This window comes from Sprattus sprattus, assembly GCF_963457725.1.
Source record: "Sprattus sprattus genome assembly, chromosome: 8".
In the NCBI taxonomy this organism is placed as follows: domain Eukaryota; kingdom Metazoa; phylum Chordata; class Actinopteri; order Clupeiformes; family Clupeidae; genus Sprattus; species Sprattus sprattus.
The window spans coordinates 26007295-26028685 of NC_137927.1; the positions used below are offsets into that span (position 1 = coordinate 26007295).

Sequence of the window (21391 nt, forward strand, 5' to 3'; positions counted from 1 at the left end):
ATAGCCCTGGCATTCAAGAAAGAGACTCAAACCGGCCCTTCCAATACTTAAATTGGATGGCCTGGGGTGTTCTTAAGAAACATATTCCTGGTTCTATGGTAAGTTTCTCGCTTTACAGTAGCCTTGTATGAACATAAATACTGATGGGGCAAAGCCATATAGGTTCGATTGGCCTCCTCTCACAATTTTCTTTTGAAAATCACCTATGAATGTTGTGACTGGACTGTGAAAGAAAAGAAAAAAATGCCTGGGGGTGACCTTGTAGGGGATGCCCAGGAATGTTTGGCTTCCATTTCAACACACAGCAAATTGCAAGTGTGTGGGGGCGAGGGAATCCAATCTGTTATCGTCGTCACACCAATCCAGAACACGGTCACGCCAAGATATGAACTTTAAAACAGAATGCAGTTAATTGAGTTGTCAGTGTACTACCTGGAATAGCTTTTTGAAACAGGTTCTCCTTTATTGTTAGCAAAGGTATACTTGAAACATGAAATTGACTAGATTAAGTCTTGACAGCACCACCTTAAATTCATAGTCAATCTTTTTCATATAAAAATAACTGTCTTATCTTTGGTCAGGAATGGACATGTGTTGTTATTTTTGCATGTTTTTTCTGTTGGGGTTCTTAGTGGAGGAAACCCGGGGAGAACATGAAAACATCTAGCAATGGAGGTCCAAGATGAGGACAAACTGAAGGACACCTCCTTATTAAAACTGTTAGGTTTTTGTACCCACTGGTTCAGTCTTTCCACATGGGTGCTTCTTAACTCTGTTAGATTACATTCTTCACATTGAACTCAACCTTTCATTGAAACCCACTAAGCAGAATAGCCAAGGTTTGTTGACATATTTTTATTTTTAGTCTCGTACAAACAAAGGTTTTTATTTCTTCTTCTCCATGTCCTGACTCTCGGCCTCCTTTGCCCTCTTGGCACGGATGCCAAAGAGACGGGCATTGGCACGGGCCATACGCAGGCTGGCGAAAGCCTTGAACTTCTTCTCCTCCTCTGTGATGACGCGGGCCTTCTCCTTCTTGTACACCTGCATACAACAGCACAAGAGATAAAACAATTAGAAAGCTGCACAATAACAGAATAGTGCTCTTAGAAGAACAGTCATCAGATTTAAAAGAAGGATCAAGAGGGTACAGTAATTCTATTTGACTGGGGGTTTGTTGATGCCAGCAGCCTGGGGGTTTGGCACAAGATATGCACCATAGATGTCATTATATGTGGAATGATTACAATTACAATGAGTAACCAAAATGTTCAGAAGACCAGCTTCTCCATTTCCCCTCAAATGTTAGGCAGTCATCAGCTAAAAGGGTTCAAGGAATCATCACAGTGATACAGAGATTCCGGAGTTTGTCATCACTTGACTGCAGGATAAATCAATGCAAAAAATGAAAATTTTACACATATGGATTGTCAAAGTTATTAAATGTCCTTACATGAAGAGATAAAATAGGTTACTGAACCTACTGAGAGTATTTTAAATCTGTAGACTGGACTACAAAGCCAAAATACTACATTTAAAGAAAACCTATTAGGTTTTCCACCCCCAAGGCTGTACTCACAGGGAGTTTTGCAAAGACACATTGACAACACAACACAATGACATGAAAATGCAGCTCTAACTGAGCAATACAAGGAGATCATACTTACGTTCTTAATGGGCATAACTGGTCCAGCAAGCTGAGTAGCCATCTTGCATTCCTCAGCCTGTGAAAGATCAAAACAGAAGATTGAAAGACAATACACACCCATATTTTACACCAACTAAATCTAAGTATAGCCATATTTGAATATCTCGCCAGTGACCAGTGTATTTCTTTTTAAATAGTTAGTCTAGCCAATAACAATTTGCTCGTTCTCAACTTCAAGCACAGCAACCATGATATCTGTACAGTAATGATCACAATTACAATGAGTAAGTAAATGTTTTTGTTGTGGCAGTCATCAGCTAAAAGGGTTCAAGGAATCATCACGGTAATACAGAGATTCCGGAGTTTGTCATCACTTGACTGCAGTATGAAGTATAAGAGTGAAAACAAAAAAGAAAATTGTACACATATGGAGGGTCAAAGTTATTAAATGTTCTTCCATGCAAGAGATGATATAAGTCACTAAAACATTGTACAGCTGTCCCTTTTAAAATCCTGTCAGACTGGCATACATGCCTAGGAATTCTACGATATTGTATTCCTTCACAATTTATATATAAATACAATCCACCCATCAGAGAAAAAGGCTCAAATCTTGTGGAAGATGAAGTGCTTGGGTGACTTACAGAGCTGTCGCCCTTCTTGGGAGCGGATGCCTTCCTGGGGAAGAGGATGAGCTTGGAGCGGTACTCCTTCAGCCTCTGCACATTCAGCTGCAGGGACTCTGTGGATCTGTTGCGGCGGCGGTGGTCCACAGCGATGCCAATGGTGCGGGCAACTTTCTTGTTGATGCCAGCAGCCTGGGGGTTAGCACAAGATACGCATCATAGATGTCATTATATGTGGAATGATGTACAATTACAATGAGTAACAAAAATGTTCAGTTAGGCAGTCATCAGCTAAAAGGGTTCAAGAATCATCACAGTGATACAGAGATTCCGGAGTTTGTCATCACTTGACTGCAGGATAACCCGATGCAATTTTTTTTAATTTATTTTTTTACACGTATGGATTGTCAACGTTATTAAATGTTCCTACATGAAGAGATCAAATAGGTTACTGAAACAGCTGAGAGTATTTTAAATCTGTACAGACTGGACTACAAAACTGAATTGCAGCAACAAAGGTTTCTTATTTAAGTTCTCTATATGGACTATATAAACTTTACACAAGCTCAACCAAACAATTTTCAATTAAGCAGCATCTAAACTGGGCAACTGCCAGTTTCTTAGTCCCACTTTACTTTATTGTGACTTTTTATGAATGAAGTGACAATTCACATTGAAGCCATTTAGCTTCACCATCAAATTACAATGTGGTATGGGTGCATTTAGAGATACACCTGCATATCTACAGTTCCCAAGGTAAATATAACTGTAGAAAATGACTGGAAAACAACATGTAGAACGCTGTCTACGAGTCAAATGCACAATCCCATCCAGTGCCTGTAGTCGATGATTGAGGGGTGGCGCTCTCCCTTTGAGTACCAACTCCAGCACCACAAGATAGGTCAGTCAACTACAGGCACTGAGTGGGGAACCTCGTCAGACTGGAAGAGACAGGTAAAATACTGACTGTACAATCAGTCATTTTCTACAGTTATTTTTATTTTATTTTTACAGCTATTGAGGTAAACACACATGGGTGCCTCCTTATAGGGAACCTTTTCATGTTTGTTAGATGCTTAAAATATTTAAGTCCTCAAATGGCTCAAACGGATTAGTTTGATGTACATGCCTACTTCATAGGACTCCGTTGTGTAGTCGCTTTGCAGTTGTCGCTTTCAGTGTACCAAAACTGGACCATTTTCTATCATTTTTATCCTTCATAAAAATTCATATCCAGTAAGTTCTTAAAAATGGGCCCAGTTTAAGAACCCCGAAGCTTCCCTTGTGTCCAATGTCAAGTAATCACAGCTAACATGGTTCTACCCAATTATTACCCCGTCGACACTTCCACAGCCAGACTCAACAAGTGAGCCGTTGTTTTTATGCCACTTTAGCTAGTGACATGTTAATGAGTTACAACTAGTCACAATGCATTTATTTATTTTAAAAGCTAGCTTAGGTCCTTAAACCTAAATGCATTCTAGGCGATTACAGCTCATTCAAAAGGGGTACTAGTAGTTTAATTTGGCACAAGACGATTCACTCAGGACAGACAGCAAGTCATACAGGTCAACAAAGCAAGTCCATACCTTCAACTCCTCCAGGGAGAAACCCCGTCCAGACCGAACCTTGTTGTGGTATCGAACTGTTGGACATTTCACTGCTGGTCGCAGAGGTCCACCAATAGGACGAGGTGCAATGCGGCGAGCCCTTACGGTACGAGCCTTATGTCTGAAGGAGAAAAGTGTCATCAGTTTACCAAATCACCTTAGTATTGGAGAATCACTTAAGGCTTTACAAAGACCTTTCATCAAGAGCTCTACAAAACTAGTCTTGCTAATCACAATTTACACGTTCTTAACTTTAAGCACAGCACACATGATATCTAAATGCTGTTATGATCACAATTACAAGGAGTAACAATTTTTTGGTTTTGGCAGTCATCAGCTAAAAGGGTTCAAGGAATCATCACGGTGATACAGAGATTCCGGAGTTTGTCATCACTTGACTGCAGGATAAAACCAAGAGTGTGCAAGAAAAATCTAACTTTGCACACGAATGGATGATCAACGTTATTCAATGTTCCTACATACAAGACATGAAATAAATCACTGAAACTTTGACAGCATTTTGAAAGGTAAGCTGTACAGACTCGAATACATGTCTAGGAATTCTTTCTGGGTTAAATTGTATAACATAGAATGACCAGTCAACTACTGAAAGAAGTCAACATCAAGCACAGGACACATGATACTGAATGTTGCAAAGTAAATTAGTAGAATATCTCAGAGAATACAGCTAGTTAGCAAACACGTACCTGCGTTGTTTCCTGGCTGGCTGGTTGAACCATGTTCGCACCCTCTTCTGCCAATCTTTATGAAAGTGAGGGTTCAAGATCATGCCATTCCGACTGGGTGCCATGATTGCCTACTACCCTACACAGAAGGAAAGCATCAAAATGTTACAGCTTCCATGTTTACAACTCTCCACGTTTCACACATCACATGGAAGAAAGCAGAGGAACCAGGTTTGGCAATCGGCTTAACTTTCTAAGTTACACAAAACAGCACCTAAAATATTAGCATGTCAGTGGGTTATTACAACCAAGTTGCGTCCATTGCCATTACCGACGGGACCAGTACTCAAACAAGCTGCAATTTCCACGAGTCAACAAAGTAGGCCATGTTGACCGATCGTGCATTCACAGAGAAGGTAAGGTTAGCTGGCTGGCTAGCTAGCTATGCTACACAGTGCCTACCTAGAGGGACCTGTTCTGTCGGTTCACAAAGATCTTCAGTTATGGTGAATTCTAAATGATCACACTGTAATGGTCTCGCTCTGTGTTCATTTGTTTGTTACACCGCAAAACCGTACCAATTTGGGGAGCATGAACAGACACGCAGCGGACTACTAATTGTGATCAACTTAAGACTCTACAATACAATGCGGTCACGCATGATAGACATGAAATATTACCAGAGTGGTTGAAAGGACACCTTATACTTTCATAAAATGTTATTATTTATTTCAGTAATAAGATAAACACCTAGGATTATTAAAGATAAATTTATACATGACTGTAGTAAATTTCACATACCGTTCGGGGCGGAAAATGGCCGAAAAGAAAAGGAAGTGTCAAAGCGATGGATTGTGGGATATAGCAGTAACAACCAATGGAAATCGTTTGGTTAAAGCGTCTTCCGGCAGACAAGATGCTGCAAGGATTCAGTGCTGCCTCTCCCCGGTGTAGAGAGGAATTTTAGCTGTATAAGATGTTCTTCCCAGGAAATTGGGCAGTGGTTCTAATCGGCTATCTCTCGCTACTGTGGTCATTTAAGTGTAAACATGTTTTAGCCATAGACATGTATAGGTAGCCGTATACATGTCTATGGTTTTAGCTCCCACCTCCTTAATCTTATGTCCTAGCTATTACCAGCCGGAGACTATAGAGATGTTTCCATTTTCGCCCCCCTCAATTTTCTCAAAATAGGCTTTTTAAGGCAGTCTCATCATTGAGCTGAACACTTAAATAACACCACTCTTTAAATTGGGTGTCATAATTAAAATAAAGTATATCCTCCATAATAGTTGGACCTGCACTCTTGTAAGATTCACATTGTACCCCCATTTTCAGATATCCCCCTCATCAGCAAACATATATATCGTCAGAAGAGAAGTTTGGAAGTTTTCACTGTCAACAAAAAAATATATTTTTTTTCTGTTGTGACGATTCTTCTTAAATGAAGTATTGACATAGAGAAAGGGAGAAATGCCCAGAATATTTGGGGAGCACTAATGGAAGTTGAAATCACCTCGTGACTGTAGTTCTTATTGTGTGTATATCAATAGTGTGTACATTAATAGGCTTAAGTGATCTGTCCATTACAAACTCTCAGTGCAGTGTAGTTTTTCAAAGTGGCGTTAAATATATACATTTAGAATGAGGATGTGTTCTCAGAATGCATTTCACTTTATTGATTCAAATAGATGCACTGACGGAAATTATGATAAAATTGTGTCAGAGACTAATGCATCATGTTAAGTATTACGATTGGTAGGGGAAAAGGTTTAATAGTGGACAAATGCATCTTCAGAGACAAATACACAGAAAAAGGATGGAACTAATCCAGGGGTTGATTGGCAACTGCAATTACTGAATATAAAGAGAAGAGACCTAGGGTGAGAAAATGAATTTAAACATAGATCTTAAATATGGCAACAAAAAAAATCTGTTACACAACTGGATGGGGAGACTGGATTAGATGTGGTCTGACACACGTTGTGCTGAAAATGGTGAGGGTGGACTCCTAGATGATGTTGATATAAAGTCCTGCAGTATCACTCACAGTAGCTGGTACATTAGGTGGCAGTGTGCACCTTGCAAATTAACTTCTAAATGATCAGTAATCAGTCAACTGTCAGAAAAACAGAAGGAAGAGGTCTTGTTTTTCAAGAGATCAAGAAGCAATGGACATAGCGGGTCAGCTGTGGCCTACTGGTTAGGGTTTCGGGCTGGTAACCGGAGGGTGGCCGGTTCGATCCCCGACCAGTAGGAAAAATGTGGGTGGGGGAAGTGGTAGAGCACTGCTCTCCCATGCCCACATCCACGGCTGAGGTGCCCTTGAGCAAGGCACCTAACCCCGATCACTGCTCCCTGGGCGCCGCTAAAGGCAGCTCACTGCTCTGTGTGCTTCACTACCCTGGATGGGTAAAATGCAGAGACTAAATTCAGAGTGTGTGTGTCACTATATCTGCCGTTAAAACAGTCACTAGGGCTCCATTTCCATTTCCATAGAAACCCCTCAACCTTAGGCCTACAAATGTCAATTGATTCCATCTATTTCCACAAAGATTGTCTCAGCAGTCCTCTTGGGATGTGATCTATTATGACACTAATGTGGGTTGATTGGTGTGAATGAAAGTATTTTACTGTAAAATTTGATTTCATGCAATGTAGGCCCCATATCATTTGAAAGGTAAATGTAACCTTGTATTCTATGCCTGTTTCCCATACGTTCATTGTACTGTAGACAAGAAAGCTTGTTGAGGAAACACAACAGATGGACATGGACATTTGTAAATTCAGCTTTCTAGACATTGCATAAGCATTAAAAATGGCTGCACAATTTTATTTCATGATAGCTTTATTTCATTATTTCTGTGAGGATTTGAAATTATTCTTTTTTTTTTTATTACTTCAGTAAGATTTATAGCTGCCATACGATTATCTTGCTACAGGGTCCATTTTCATTGTTTAAATCCAATAACTACCAAATAACAGTCTTGCGTATCAACTCTGGCCCTAACCATATAATGAAATGTCCTGCTGTGTATCAGTTATTTGAAGAGAGAGTGCGGACGGATTCTATTCCTCTGGTTGTGGCCGAGTCTTGTGAAAGTTTGTAAGAAATAACATTTCTTAGACCATTTTTTTAAAAACAAGGAAATAGCTACTCATGCTTGTAGAACATGGCTCAGGCTGTGAATAACATCCTGATAAGCAAATGTTCACTTTTCTGTAAGGGAGAATCTAGCTAAACCATATTCAGAATCAGATGAGAGTACGTGCTGAAAACCACAACATAGTCACAGAGTGTTTGAATGGTTAATGAATTCTATGCTTGTCTGCCTCATTACCGTGAGGACAGTAGTCTATTTCAAAAGGCACTTTAAACTCTCTCCTATTGTATCCGTGGCTCTATTTACACTCTGACCCCATCATTAATGATTGATTATCTTTCTCCCCATAGTGCATCTTTATCTTAATCAGAGTGCAAAGGTCAAGGTGTGTCAAACTGCACCACTGCACTCTGACTCTCAGAGGTAACGGCTCTTGCCTGCACATGCATCACGTGTAGATATACACTATAGGTATAGGACAGTCCCAAAGTGCAGGTTCCTTATATGCAACCCTAAACACTCATGGTGAATGAAGCTCCTTGTGGATCACATTATCATGGCTGTGCAGTCCAGTGCTCAATATAACATGCAGATAACATTGATTGATTGATTACTGTGAAAGAGGTTATCTAGTCTAATGAAGGTGTATTGTACAAAGTACATGAATGAACAATCCTGGTGAAAGTGACCTTCCTTCCATTCATACACATGATTGACTTTCATCAAGAACCATTTACATTTCCCTGTTAATATGGCCACGTTTACATGTGTAACAAATCACAGAATGAACACAGAGTTGTGCTTTATTGTGTCACTTTGTTGACAATGAAAAACATGCTTACAAAGATAAGCCGCATGAACCTGGTTCTTACTATTTCATGAGAAAGGACTGTGGCTGAAGTCCTTTGGAAACATTATTTTACAGTTTTATGTGTAAGTTTTTGGTTAACATTTGAGGCAAACTACTGTTTAATTACTTTTATAACAATCACAATACAAAATATAGCCACCAGCAGGTCCAAGCAGCAACTGCAAAGCACTCCAGGTGGCAAAAGGTCAAAGGATTTGACAGCTTCAAAAAGGTGTGAACAAATTTCAAGTATAAGTATACCAAAGTTCAGATTTTTAGTTTGACCGGTTCTAAAGATATTGCAATACCTCAGTTGTTCCATCCCCTAAAGGATGAAATTTCCAAAATAGCGTGTATCCAAAGAATATTGTAGTGATTATGTGTATGAAGTTTCATTAAGTTTTAACCATTACAATAAAAGACATTGGCCATTCAGTATTTGATAGACGCAGAACTTTGAAACAGGGGTATGGATCAAAATGCCTTTTGATGTATACCAAATTTCCTGACAAATCGCATGAATGGCCTCCAAATAGTTCATTTTACTTTCACTTTAGAATTTATTTCAAAATGGCAGGAAAATTTAGCAGGCGGGACTCTGAAATCTATGGTCAAGATTTGGCCCACGTGTGGTTTTTGCTGCCAATTGTGTTTTAGTAGGGGAAAAATAATTGGAAGAATAATCAAAAGAAAAACAATAAGGTTCCAAAAGCGTTTCTGCTTGGACCCCTAATAAATAAAATGGAAATAGTAAAACATTAGTATTTTCCCCAGAAGAATAAGACCCTCTGCAAATTTCTGATCATGATTAATGTCAAGTAAGAGAGGCAGCATCTTCACAGGATCAGACATCAAGTGACTTTACAAATTTGCCATATGCATCCTCATCCATCAGATCGTCAACTTCCCCAGGATTGTCAATGGTCATCTTAATCAACCAGCCTATGGATGAAAAACAAGAATTACTAGGTTGCTTCTATAGGTGGGTTAGTTGAACCCTCAAAATCAGGATGAAGATATTATATTTTTTCTGAAATGGCAATGAAGCCCTGTGAGCTCCGTTGTAGACAGCTGGTGAACATGCTCACCTCCCTCGAAGCAGGCTGAATTCACTAGGCCAGGGGTTTCTGCCAGTTCAGTGTTGATTTCAGTTACCTCCCCAGTCAGCGGAGCATACAGCTCACTAGCAGCCTTCACACTTTCCAGCGCTCCGAACTCCTCTGCGAGACAACAGGGACTGTGTTTTGGTTTACTCAGAACAGAGCTGAACATTTGAAAACTATCTTCACACACATGTCAGCCATCAAGCATCATGACCCTCAGTAGCATACTTCATCTTCTTACCCATTTGTTCAAGCTTTTGCCCCACCTCTGGAAGTCCACAGTATACAACATCACCTAATGCCTCCTGAAAGCATAATTGATAAAAAAAAAATATTCAAAGTTCAGACAGTGATAACAGGTCAGCTATAGAACAATAATTACAATACAATTTTTAAGATTAGCGTTTAGAGTTTGATTTTTTGCCATATGCCAGGCTATGTACCTGAGCATAGCTGCTGATGCCAACTGTTCCGATCCCCCCCTCCACTCGAACCCACTCATGCTTGTCTGTGTATTTGAGGGCTGTAGAGGCAGAATCAGAATAGGTTAGTGTAGGTTAGAGACATTTTTATGAAGACATTGTTATTGTATTTTAATCTGCTTGCTTATCCTGTGTGCTGAGGCCTACACTCCCTGCTGAGGCAAATCACCTGTTTTTGTATTGATAATCATGCCTACTGCTCAACTCTCAAGGACATATTCTGAGATCACTGCAGCAACTTCTGAATATCGCCCTTTGTGTGATGAAACCTGCTTATTCTACTCATATAATGCTGGCTGCGCCCAGCTCATCTTTGGAGTCTGTTCACAACCTTTGGTTGTAGCACACTTCCTCTTTTGCAAAAGATAAAAGTACGGTTTTAAATTCTGATTGCTGGTCTCTGTCTCATCAATATTAACGTCTTAATATAATTTATCAAACAAGTTTATTGAAATATCTTCTACATGAACGAAAGTACACTTAATCGTGCATTAATGCTGCCAATCAACATTTATCCCACGTAAATTGTCATAGATTTTATTTGAATGATATCTGACAGGCTATGAATGTTGATCTCAATCTCTGTAATAGCTTATGAGCTAAATAATCTTATAATTCATTTGTATGTTGCTTCAATGTTTCATGTCAGATGTTTCATTTCTGTGGAACTGCTTGAAGTTATCATCATGAGACAATAGCCCGCAGCACATAGGAGAAACGTTACACAAGACCTTGTGCAAAGCTGTCCAAAGCAGCACAATGAACTTCAAGTACAGACAGGACTCATAAAATGGGCAACTCCCCCACGGACCACAGCATTATTGGCCATGAAATAATCAATGGGGAAACGCTGGCAGTGCAAGCCATCTCACAATACTGACACTGACATCATCTGTGGACACGTAGTGCAACCAATTCATGACAAAACATCACAAGAGAAGCATATCACAGAAGCGGTTATCCTAATGTCATAAATAGACTATTGTAACAAAATGCAATCATTTGACATGTCCCCGTATACAGGATACGAGCGAAAAAGTGTTTTCGTCTACTAGTCTAAATATTCCACGTTTCAGAAATCTCGAGGCAGGATTTAAATGCCTCAGCAATTTTCAATGGCAGAATTAGGCCTAGACGATACAGAAAAATACAGGTTTAAACCAGATTGTGAATTGTGCTGGATCTGAAAGCATGGTTGAGTGATGTTAAAGAAGCACACCGTGCCTCCCTATTGTTGATATGGACTCAAAGCTTCAAACCTGTCCTCAAATGCATGCATACAAGGGAATAAAAAGAAAAGAAAAAACGCTTATCACTGTAATTGGATGTAAAGCATAACAAAACCAGATAACTGCATAAGCTACATTCAAACTGACCTATTCTCTTCGCGTTAATTATGTCCTTGTGCGCACACGAGACACTCGATGAGTGTTTAACTAAGTTTAATAAACCTTGATTTCGGCCGTTAGGATAATCAAACGCACATGATCTTGAGAGGGAAACCATGGCGATTTGGCTGTCGCTGAGGTTGCTCTTACTGTATCGCAATTCAAACACATCAGAAAGAAAATAGCCTTCAGAGCAGATCATTTACAAAGTTTGTCATTTTCTGGAATGTCTACTTTAAGACATTCACGTTACTCAGCAAGGTTAGAAACTGAGTGTGTGCACCTGACCAAGAAACATTTAACAGTTTCCCCTCATAGTTAGGCAGCCATGCAATTTATTAATTTAAAACAGGTCATTCCTATAAAGTGTCGTTGATTATCGTCATTTTCTCGCATAAACCTAAAGTGAGCGTGTGTAACATCGCTAGCCTTAGCGCTTGGCAACATCCCACATTCCAATGGTGGAACTTTGTAACAGGCTTCTACAGCATTGCTTTTTTTGTGAACACAAGTGTTGCTATACACGCACTTCAGGTCAACATCAGTACATCAGAATCAGTTTAAAAAACAACAGTTATTACAGGACTCGTAGTGGCACATTTCACCCATGTGACTTGTTTTTTCAATCTCAGCTACCCTTTCCTGTTAATGAGTAGGCTAATAGCCCCCTTCGCAATTCGTAACATTTGCACACTTTACCTGATGAGAAACTTGAAGAAGTGCTTAGCGTGCGATGAAAGCTGGCCTTCAAGAAATATTGACACGATGAAATCTGAGAGGGTCTGGTTAACAGTGGTAGTGAAGTGCAAAAGTTTGAAGAAACGCACCGGAGAGCCGCATACATCGCCATCTTCACCAAGGGTCTACCGTGTAATAAATAATTCTGATGCAGTCGACCGTGAGAAGAGAGGCGCGCAGTTCTACTCACATGCGCGCTCCCGACATGAAAGGAACAGTGGGCACAAGGGTCCAAGTTCGAGGCCCCCACAAATAGCCTATCTTTGCTGACAACGCTTTTAGATAATCCAATTCTGTACCATCTTGAGTACAGAGTTCCTGATAGCATACTGTTTCCAATCGTGTCGGATGTGGTCTGCAAAGAGAAGCCCATCTCCAAATAAGTCTCGCATAGTTCATGTGATGGGCTATTTTACTTTGAAATCGGTTTGTCAAAAACCGGCTTCCTGTTTTTTACCCAACACGGTACAGAACATTTTTCATCCCTACACCTGTTTTCTAAATGGATCATGTATGTGTGTTTCTAACTTGAAGAACTAACCTAGGTCACTCAAAATATGGGACTCTCCTCAACCAACGGCGTAGTTATATGTAACGATTTCCACATGACATGTTTAGATTTATATAAAAAAATATATAGGCAAAACCACTTTGAATTGATGCCTTCCAGAGGTATTATTTCGTTGTTACCTCTTACTTAAATTTAAACCCACACTTCAACTGTGCCAAATACTAGCGACAGTAGACTACTCCTGTTTTATGTTGACCTTCACCATATGGGGTCTCAGGAGCCAGTATTTGCAACTTGTTCACGATTGTTACATAGGTCACACAAACCTGCCTGCAATTTTATAGGTCACAAAGGTCTCCCTCCCTAATTTGGAGCATCACCTGAACACACAGATATGTTTTACATCCAAAGTAACTAATTTCACAGGATGTTATTTATATAAAAACATTTATTCAAAATGATTAAAACACATACATCCACTACTTTGAAAGTTTCTTTAATTCCTGTGTCAACATGTCTGTAAATGATTGATGTATTTATTTCACTTGATAATTAAAAAAGTGACAGACTGTAAAACCAGAGGGACACCAATAAAAATCAGTGGCCACCTCCACACCACCTAGAAATGATTCTGAAAAGCAGGTGGCCTACTTAATCAACAGGAAGTCCTGACGATATCCATTACTGCAGACAGGACACAGCAAAAAAAAACACACATGAGCCATTCCCTTAAGTATACCGAGACCAAAACACCTTGGACAATAAGCCTTTACACCCAATTACCATTAGATGCCCATCAAAGCCATTTGTGGTAGCAATACAATTTCTCTCCTATGTCTGATCTGGACACCGTTGACGGTGTCTTTCCTTTGGCAAGTGAAGGTAAAAATTCCTCTGTGTTACACTGAGGTGCCCTCTGCTGTCGGAGCAGGCTTATTGTCATCAGGCTTCATGGCAGGGAACAGTAGGACCTCCTGCAAGACAAAAGAGACATGGGATCAGTGGGTTGGTCCACCTAATGTAAATGTAAATGCAACCTGCACATTCTGGCGATATAAAATGAGCAAACTGGCTAAGTGTCTGTCAAAGGGACAGATCTAGCCTAACTGTAGCTTAACCCCTGGTGCCTGGTTCCATCAAAATGTCGGCACAAATCAGTGTTCATCCCAGCAGCAGGCCCTAAACCACTGCAACGTTAAAGCAGTAGGGAACGAGCTGCCCCTGAGAGAGTGAGAGCGGATGTGTACCATCCCAACCGTTTTTGCAAAATGAATCTATTGTTGGAGAAAGAAAACCACCGTCACATGCATGTCCATGGGTTGCGCATTTATCGGATCCCCAAAAAGTTTTCTAAGTGTCAGAATCAACTTTTTCTTTGGATTTTTTAGGGTTAGGGTTAGGGTATAAGGCTAAAAAACTAGGTATCGGTACCCCTACCAATGCCTGAAAGTACGTTACACTTCCTGTATGACGTCATATGACACGGATATTGTACCTGTTTTGGGATCCGAATAATCCGCAACCATGTTTACGTTACTCATGAACCCATGTTATAGAGCTATGAGCAGAATCAGCGCACTGATTAGTGTATTATAGTGTACCTTTATATTGTTGGAGTCAGTGAGGAACATGGTGACCCGGTCAATGCCCATTCCCCAGCCTGCTGTGGGGGGCAAGCCGTACTCCAGAGCAGTGCAGAACGTCTCGTCAATGGACATGGATTCGTCGTCACCCTCCGCCTTTGCCTGTTGGTCCCAGTCATTCACACACAGACAAACACACATTAGAACAGTTAACAACCTTCACACCCTGATTTATTTTTTTCCCCCATTCATCTGATGTGTCAACATATCTTTTTTTGTGAAATCCTTCGGATTTTTTTAGATTATAGAGCAAGTCTCAGAAATGACCCCAGAGTCTGGCCTCACTGGGAAAATAAGTATACCATCCAATTTGTTTTAAAGACAGACAAGACTTACTTTCTCTAAGGGTCTTTACCAAATAATGTTTTGTAATATCTGTTTGTCAACTTTGTGGTGAATGGGATGCTGACAAAGTCTTACAAAACACAAGACATGAACAATCTACCATAAACTGGTGCTGCTAAAATGTCCAACTTTAGAAAAATCAAACAACTGGAACCAAGGTCACTAAATCTGCCCATAAAGACACTTGTAATAATGGGTTATTCGAACAACAGGATGTTTCCATCATTGTTTTCAATATGCTTCAGGGTGTGGTGAAAACCCACCATAGCCTGCTGCTCAAAGAGTTCCCTCTGTCTGATGGGGTCATTCAACTCTGTGTAGGCATTACAGATCTCCTTTTTCATGACAAAGAGCTCAAAGCGCTCAGTCAGTCCTTTCTGCGATCGGTGCCTGGGGAAATAGAAAAAAGAAGTGGACGAGACCATGGTTAAGACCAAAACAATGCTAAATAATAGCTATATTATAGGAGAAAAACCTCTGTGTCAAGAATATCGGAGCCATGTCCCCAGAAAATGCTGATTAGCTTTATCAACAAGAAATATACACAGATAGGAAATTCACACTCTAAGTAACCTTCAGATGGACATCAATATTACAATTAGCACTATTTCTTACCACTTGGCCAGTGGACTCATGATCTGTGGATGGTCACAGATGAATGTGGGATTGATGCATGTTACTTCCAAGTAGTCTCCCACCATCTGTAATAGGATAACAAGAACAAGGAGACACAAGAGATTTAGTAAATACAATGGTTGTCAGGCACAAGAAGAAAATAAATGTATTTGTATCTTTATCCACTACAGTAAAGGAATGAAAATCACATCGCTTAAAGGCACCCAGTGCTACATTAGGGCACCAAAATGGAAATATTCTGGATAAGACAATCTTTATGATATTGACATTTACTTCACCATATTAGCACATTTGCATCATTATTTGATACTTTGGGCGTTAAAAAGAGTGCTAAAAGCCACAAGAGCGTAGCCCTTTATTTATTGGTGCCACCAATAAATAAAGCAGGATTCCAGTCAATGGAAAAATGGCCTCTCCCACCCGCGATTGTTGTCGTTTACGATTTTCTATTAGTTCTCACCACGCAACGATGTCTCATCTTTGCTCCTTGAATGACGATATGTAATGGTAAGGAGTTATTGAAACTTACTACGTGTAAAAAAGACTAGAAATGTAATGTTTATTTTTCGAGTCTCAAGCCTATAAAGTTGCACTGGGTGCCTTTAAAGCTGGGGTTCTATGTAGCAAATTAATCCTTAAAATAGGCTACGAATAGACCTACTGCAAGTGCAGTAAGGTATTACTAAGGAAGGAGTGAGTCAAACTCTGCAGGGTGAGCGCTTAGTCCCCTATCGCAGTGGACTGCGTAGCATGCCTGCGGTTACTGTTATACTTGGAAGCTTAGGTGCAACTCGCGTTCAAATAGTAAGACTCTATTTTGATTCGTGGATCAGGAAGAAAATACTATTTGATTTGTTTGTGTCAGTCCAGCCCCTTGCATTTTGCCACTGAGGGAGCTTTCACTAACCAGTGACAGGTCTGCGGTGTTTTTTATTTTCTCTGTCTGCGACATCACGCCCCCCCCCCCCCCCCCCCCCCCTTTGAGAACCACTGCCTTAAAGGGTGTGCTTGACGATTCTAATCCAATAGACTTATAGTCAAATTCCACAAATTGCTCCACACATATCCCCTAAATAGAAAAAGGAATAGTCCATCTGCCCAGACATGGCCATTTGCTCATTTGACCAGACACTGAACAGACTGACTGAAATGGCACCCACCTTGTCTAAGAGACGGGCCGTGGTTCTAGGAGCAGAGCACTCAACTCCCTTCTGGGTGCAGAGATCATCAAAGAACTTACGAGTCTCTAAAAATAATCAGTCACTGAGATGTCAGAGTCAGACAGACAGACAAAACCTATACTGTCAAACAAGAGTGATATCTGGAAAGTGTGGTTACATTTGAGTGTGTTTAACTATCTACTTGCTTCATCGTCCTTACAGCGCTGGATTTATCTTTTACAGAAAAGCACTTGCCACAAAATTAGTATTCATAACAGCATTATGTGCCATGCTAGGCTGTGACAGCAAATACATGTATTCAAATTATTTGTCCTTGAATGAATGATTTTAGGGTTATGTATAAAGTCAGAGTTGCCTTACCATTGCTGTCATATGTGTCCGGGGGAGGGAATTTAACACCCATCTCTTTCTCCAGGTCGTACACCATACTGACCCTTCTGAAGGGTGGGGTGAAGTCGATCTCATACGCCTGGCCATCTGGCCCCTCAGGATGGTACGTCACCTTGTAGCCACCAGTGATGTGCTTCACCATTCCTGAAGACACAATGGTAGACAAAGAAATAGCCACCCTGAAAATTAGTTAACCGCAACATGATGCGAGAGACTGAACCATACATACACCAGTCTTTACAATATACTTTTCTAGGGCATCCAAGTTGATAAGATGTAAACCATGGCCATTTCTGCAAAACTATTATGCAAACTAATAAGTAATTTAAAGAAAGAACAAGTTAAGTTGCCATATTCTGAAACATTATACATCACTCTACGGTGCAATTAAGAACCCTTTTTTCCTCTGTGCAAAACATAGGAAAGTCTATTTGTTTTGTAACTTTTTGATTCCATCAGAAGTCAAAACAGCTAGATTCAAGTGTTCCATAACAAAGACACTTAATAAAGACTTAACCATGTAGGACAAGGTCCTGAAGCACAGGCGGCTTCCATGAGTTGAACTAAACAAGATAAAGATAGTGAGACCAGTATCATCCGATCACTTTGTACATATACGTCACGTTTCCTATTAACATTTACACTCTACAACGACTTTGTGATGGCTGCAACAATCCAGTTGGGATATAACAATTTAGGTACATGAGGATCTGTTAAAACCTGGTGACAAAAACAGTTGGAAGTACACAGACTTTCAGCTTCATCGGTAGGACTGACCTGACAGCAGCTTCTCTGTGATGTCCATGAGGTCATGGTAATCAGCATAGGCCATGTAGAATTCGCATGTAGTGAACTCTGGGTTGTGAGTCAGGTCGATGCCTTCATTCCGGAACTGCCGGCCAACCTCATACACTCTATCAATACCGCCAACCACCAACATCTACGGGGAAACAATCACCATGTTCACTTAAGGTAGCAAAACATCCATATGAAACAGTGTTCCCTTTTGGCTTTCCAAACAAAACACTGGGGCAAAGTTATTTTTCGTCAGTGTATTCAGAATAGAGTTGTCAGACCAGTTTGGGTTGTTTTCAACTGGTGGCCAGTGTTTCAGAATGAACAGAAAAGGGACACTATAGACCTGCCAGAAACCTACATTCAAAATATCACGATTATCCACCCACCAACATCTAAGTACTTTTTTTGTACCATCAGACCAGTGCTATCAAACATGTGTTACCTTATGGTACAACTCTGGGGCAATTCTCATGTACAGGTTCATGTCCAAGTCATTGTGGTAGGTAACGAAAGGCCGTGCAACTGCCCCACCAGGGATGAGGTTCATCATAGGAGTCTCAATCTGCAAAGCAGTGAATAACATTCTCTTAAAATGTCCACAAATACATCAGAACATTGTTGTGACATTCAATGGCTTTTAAAGTCAGCAATCATTTGCATCTACAGATGATGTGTTCTGTGGTATATGTATGACCAACACTTATATATATAAATTTCATATTTTGTTGAAATATCAATTACACATTTACAAATTTCTAACTTCTGCCCCCATGTAGGCTTCATACCTCCAAGAAGCCAAGGTCGTCCAAGAAACGACGCAGGTAAGTGATGATTTTTGCCCGAGTCACAAACTTTTGCCTAACAGGGTCATTCAGAATCAGATCCAAGTATCGCTGCCGGAACCTTGTTTCCTATTAAGACAAATTATAGAAAAGGGCCTTATCAGAGATATATATAAGTTAAACATGTGACTGGGTTGCCATTTGGCAATCCTTTTGACAACTTAAGCGTTCTATTGTGTAAATCCTGTACATCTAAGGAACAGAGAGACAACACAAATTGTCCATGCTGGATTTTACCTTGTCCTTGAGACCAAAGTGGAGATGGGGCAGCATATGTAGACATGGGGAGAGAAGGGTCATCTCAATGGGAATAATGCTAAGTTCTCCTTTCTTTGTCTTTCCAGGGTTTCCACGAACTCCAACAATATCACCTCGTCTCAACTTGTTATTGATATGCACAAACTCTTCCTCTGATTTGTAATTCCTGTTCATTAAGGTGAAAAGACCGTTAAGAAGCATCTGTTGACATCATTGAAAAAATTAATTAAGGAGCGAGACTTAAATCACACCTGTTATTTGCCATGACTTGCAATTTCACACCTTCCCCTCTCAGGTCATAGAACAGCAACTTGGCACCTGATGCTCTCTTAGCATGGACACGACCTGAAAATGAACCAAACATTCACTTAAACATGATACATCCGATATCAGCACTGTAATGCAGACAGCAGCCATCTGTTTATCCATACCTGCCACACTGAGGACATCCTTGAGTTGGTCCCCTGGCTGGAGGTGGTTGTACTTCTCAAGAAACTCTGAGAGTGACAGGTCCACTTGATACTTATGGGGGTAGGGATCCTCCGCCGTGCCCTTCAGTGCTTGGATAGCTTGTGTACGAATCTTGAAGTATTGCTGTGCAGAAAAACCATATTATTCTTGTGATGCTATTCATCAAATGGTGCTCAATTGCAAACTGGCATGTTTTGGGCTGCTTGCCCCATCACTTACATTGGGGTCCAGAGTTTCCTCATCAGCCCCATAGTCATTCTGCTCAGCCTTGTCATTGGGCTTCTTCTGGTCAAGCTGCTCCTTGACCTTGGCCTCTTTCTCTGATGCCTTCTTATCAGCTTTCATGCGCCTTTTCAGCTCACTGAAAGAATGGGGAAACATGGTTCTTTAAGGATAACAAGTGCTGAGGGAAGTCAACTTATCAGAAAACTGATCCAGGCGGGGTTAAAAGGGTAAGTGGAAAGTTGATTGCACATGCATGAAGTCCTAAAAGCAAGATAATCACAAAATTCCAGTGACAAAAGGTTGGTTGTTTTTCACATTAGATGGAAAAGCCACCAACCTCTTGTCACCTTGCCAGCGATTTCCCTGAATTAGCGCAGGAACGGCTGCTTGATTGGGGCAAGCAAACTTTGGCATCTGTGCCTTGACCCCAAGGGCTTGGCACACCTGCCGCCCGGCCACTCTGACCAGAGTCAGCATGGTATGGGGCAGTTATACAGTTACTGCGACAGGTCAGTGCCCAGACCTGAGGAGACAGAGGAAAGCCCACTAGAATTCTGCTTTCACAGTGGCCGAAATGATAACCGCAGACTCCCTTTAGTGAACTCTAAACTGTGAACTATCGTTAAGTTAGTCATTCAGAAACTGAAATGTACACTACAGAAACTGAAGACCCTGAAAGTTCTCCTGGGGTCCTGGAGGAAGGTAAAATGCGGAGGAAAATTTCACTGCGACCTCGGCCTGCGTGTCTGTGTGAAGTCCGCCTTGTTTGTTTTTTTTTTTTTTTTTGTACACAATGCCTATTGTTTCTCCAATCATTTTCATACATAAACTGAAGAAAGTGTCACTTCCTACAGTTTAACACTAAGTTAAGGTCTGGACTCAAATTATTAAAAAAATTGGACCCAGCTTGTACAATCTCAAAGTGACATTGTGCCGACATGCATATCAGAAAATCGGTGTCAACTGTTCAAAGCAACAAACCATAACGCCCATAGTACACATTGCCTATCGTTTCTCCAGACATTTTCATTCAGAAACTGAAACTGAAACGTAAACTACAAAAACTGAAGTAACGGGCAGACTCAGTAAAGGTTTGGACCCCAAATTTCTAAACATTGGACCCAAGTTTCCCTTTCAGATATCAAATAATCGACTACTAGCATTCAGTTTAGCCAACGTTAGCGTCGACTTCTTTTGCAACATTGCTTATGGGGCTAAATGGGTACGTAGAGTTACTTCGTAGTCGTATTCAAGTGCTACTGTGTCGTTACGCTATATTTCGTATTTTCATGCAAGAAACGTTTGAGGAAAACCAGCAAAGTGTAGGCTACAACAGTTAGCTATTTGAGGCCGGTTGCTAACTTCTGGTAAAGAAAAAGGAGCTACACGGTACCATCACGCTGCACCATCTGATGTAATTTCAAGCAATGCCGCATGGCCACTTCACCACATCATTGAAAACGAACAGCCTTCTTATGAGGAGCAAATAATTCGTCTGCCAAATACTTTAAAGAAGAAAGTGAAAGTGTAACTGTTGAAAAGACAGGTTGTACTTGACATTAGCTTACTTTTTGCTGACTTTCTCTCCATCTGCAGCCACCGCATCCGCCATCTTCTGAGACTAGCTACGTGGGTGCGTGTCGACCAATCGAGATAGACGAAACGTCGGCACGCAATGGACCATGGTAAACTTGCTTCAAGAAACCCATCTGCTCCGCCTTCTTTTACTGTCAATGCTACGCCTAGGTAAACGTTGGTTTCAGAAAGTTGCAGGGAGAGGGGAGGGCCCTGTAAGAAGCTATGGAACACGTGCTGTGTATGAAATGTAAATCCAGTAAAGAAAAAAAAATCACACC

General features: G+C 40.7%; 3 protein-coding genes across 3 annotated transcripts; all 3 read right to left on the reverse strand.

Moving 5' to 3' along the window:
- Positions 1-840: 840 nt before the first annotated feature.
- rpl13 (ribosomal protein L13) lies at positions 841-5412 on the reverse strand. Its single transcript, XM_080843749.1, has 6 exons — positions 5372-5412; positions 4592-4709; positions 3864-4005; positions 2293-2466; positions 1668-1724; positions 841-1044 (listed from the first exon to the last, which is right to left on the reverse strand). Exons 2-6 carry the CDS (start codon positions 4693-4695, stop codon positions 886-888), a joined length of 636 nt encoding a protein of 211 aa, XP_080699875.1. The 5' UTR covers positions 4696-4709; positions 5372-5412; the 3' UTR covers positions 841-885.
- Positions 5413-9368: 3956 nt separating this feature from the next.
- gcshb (glycine cleavage system protein H (aminomethyl carrier), b) lies at positions 9369-12347 on the reverse strand (the record flags this gene model as incomplete). The annotated part of the gene is made up of 5 exons (XM_080843552.1): positions 9369-9466; positions 9613-9744; positions 9869-9932; positions 10071-10150; positions 12197-12347. 5 exons carry the CDS (start codon positions 12345-12347, stop codon positions 9369-9371), a joined length of 525 nt encoding a protein of 174 aa, XP_080699678.1.
- Positions 12348-13226: 879 nt separating this feature from the next.
- Positions 13227-21180, reverse strand: kars1 (lysyl-tRNA synthetase 1). Its single transcript, XM_080843746.1, has 14 exons — positions 21104-21180; positions 19530-19671; positions 19271-19433; positions 19091-19184; positions 18819-19005; positions 18525-18650; positions 18182-18301; positions 17719-17881; positions 16912-17085; positions 16531-16616; positions 15350-15435; positions 14998-15124; positions 14348-14491; positions 13227-13720 (listed from the first exon to the last, which is right to left on the reverse strand). The coding sequence occupies exons 1-14, from the start codon at positions 21145-21147 to the stop codon at positions 13646-13648; spliced, it is 1731 nt and encodes a 576-aa protein (XP_080699872.1). The 5' UTR covers positions 21148-21180; the 3' UTR covers positions 13227-13645.
- Positions 21181-21391: the final 211 nt, after the last annotated feature.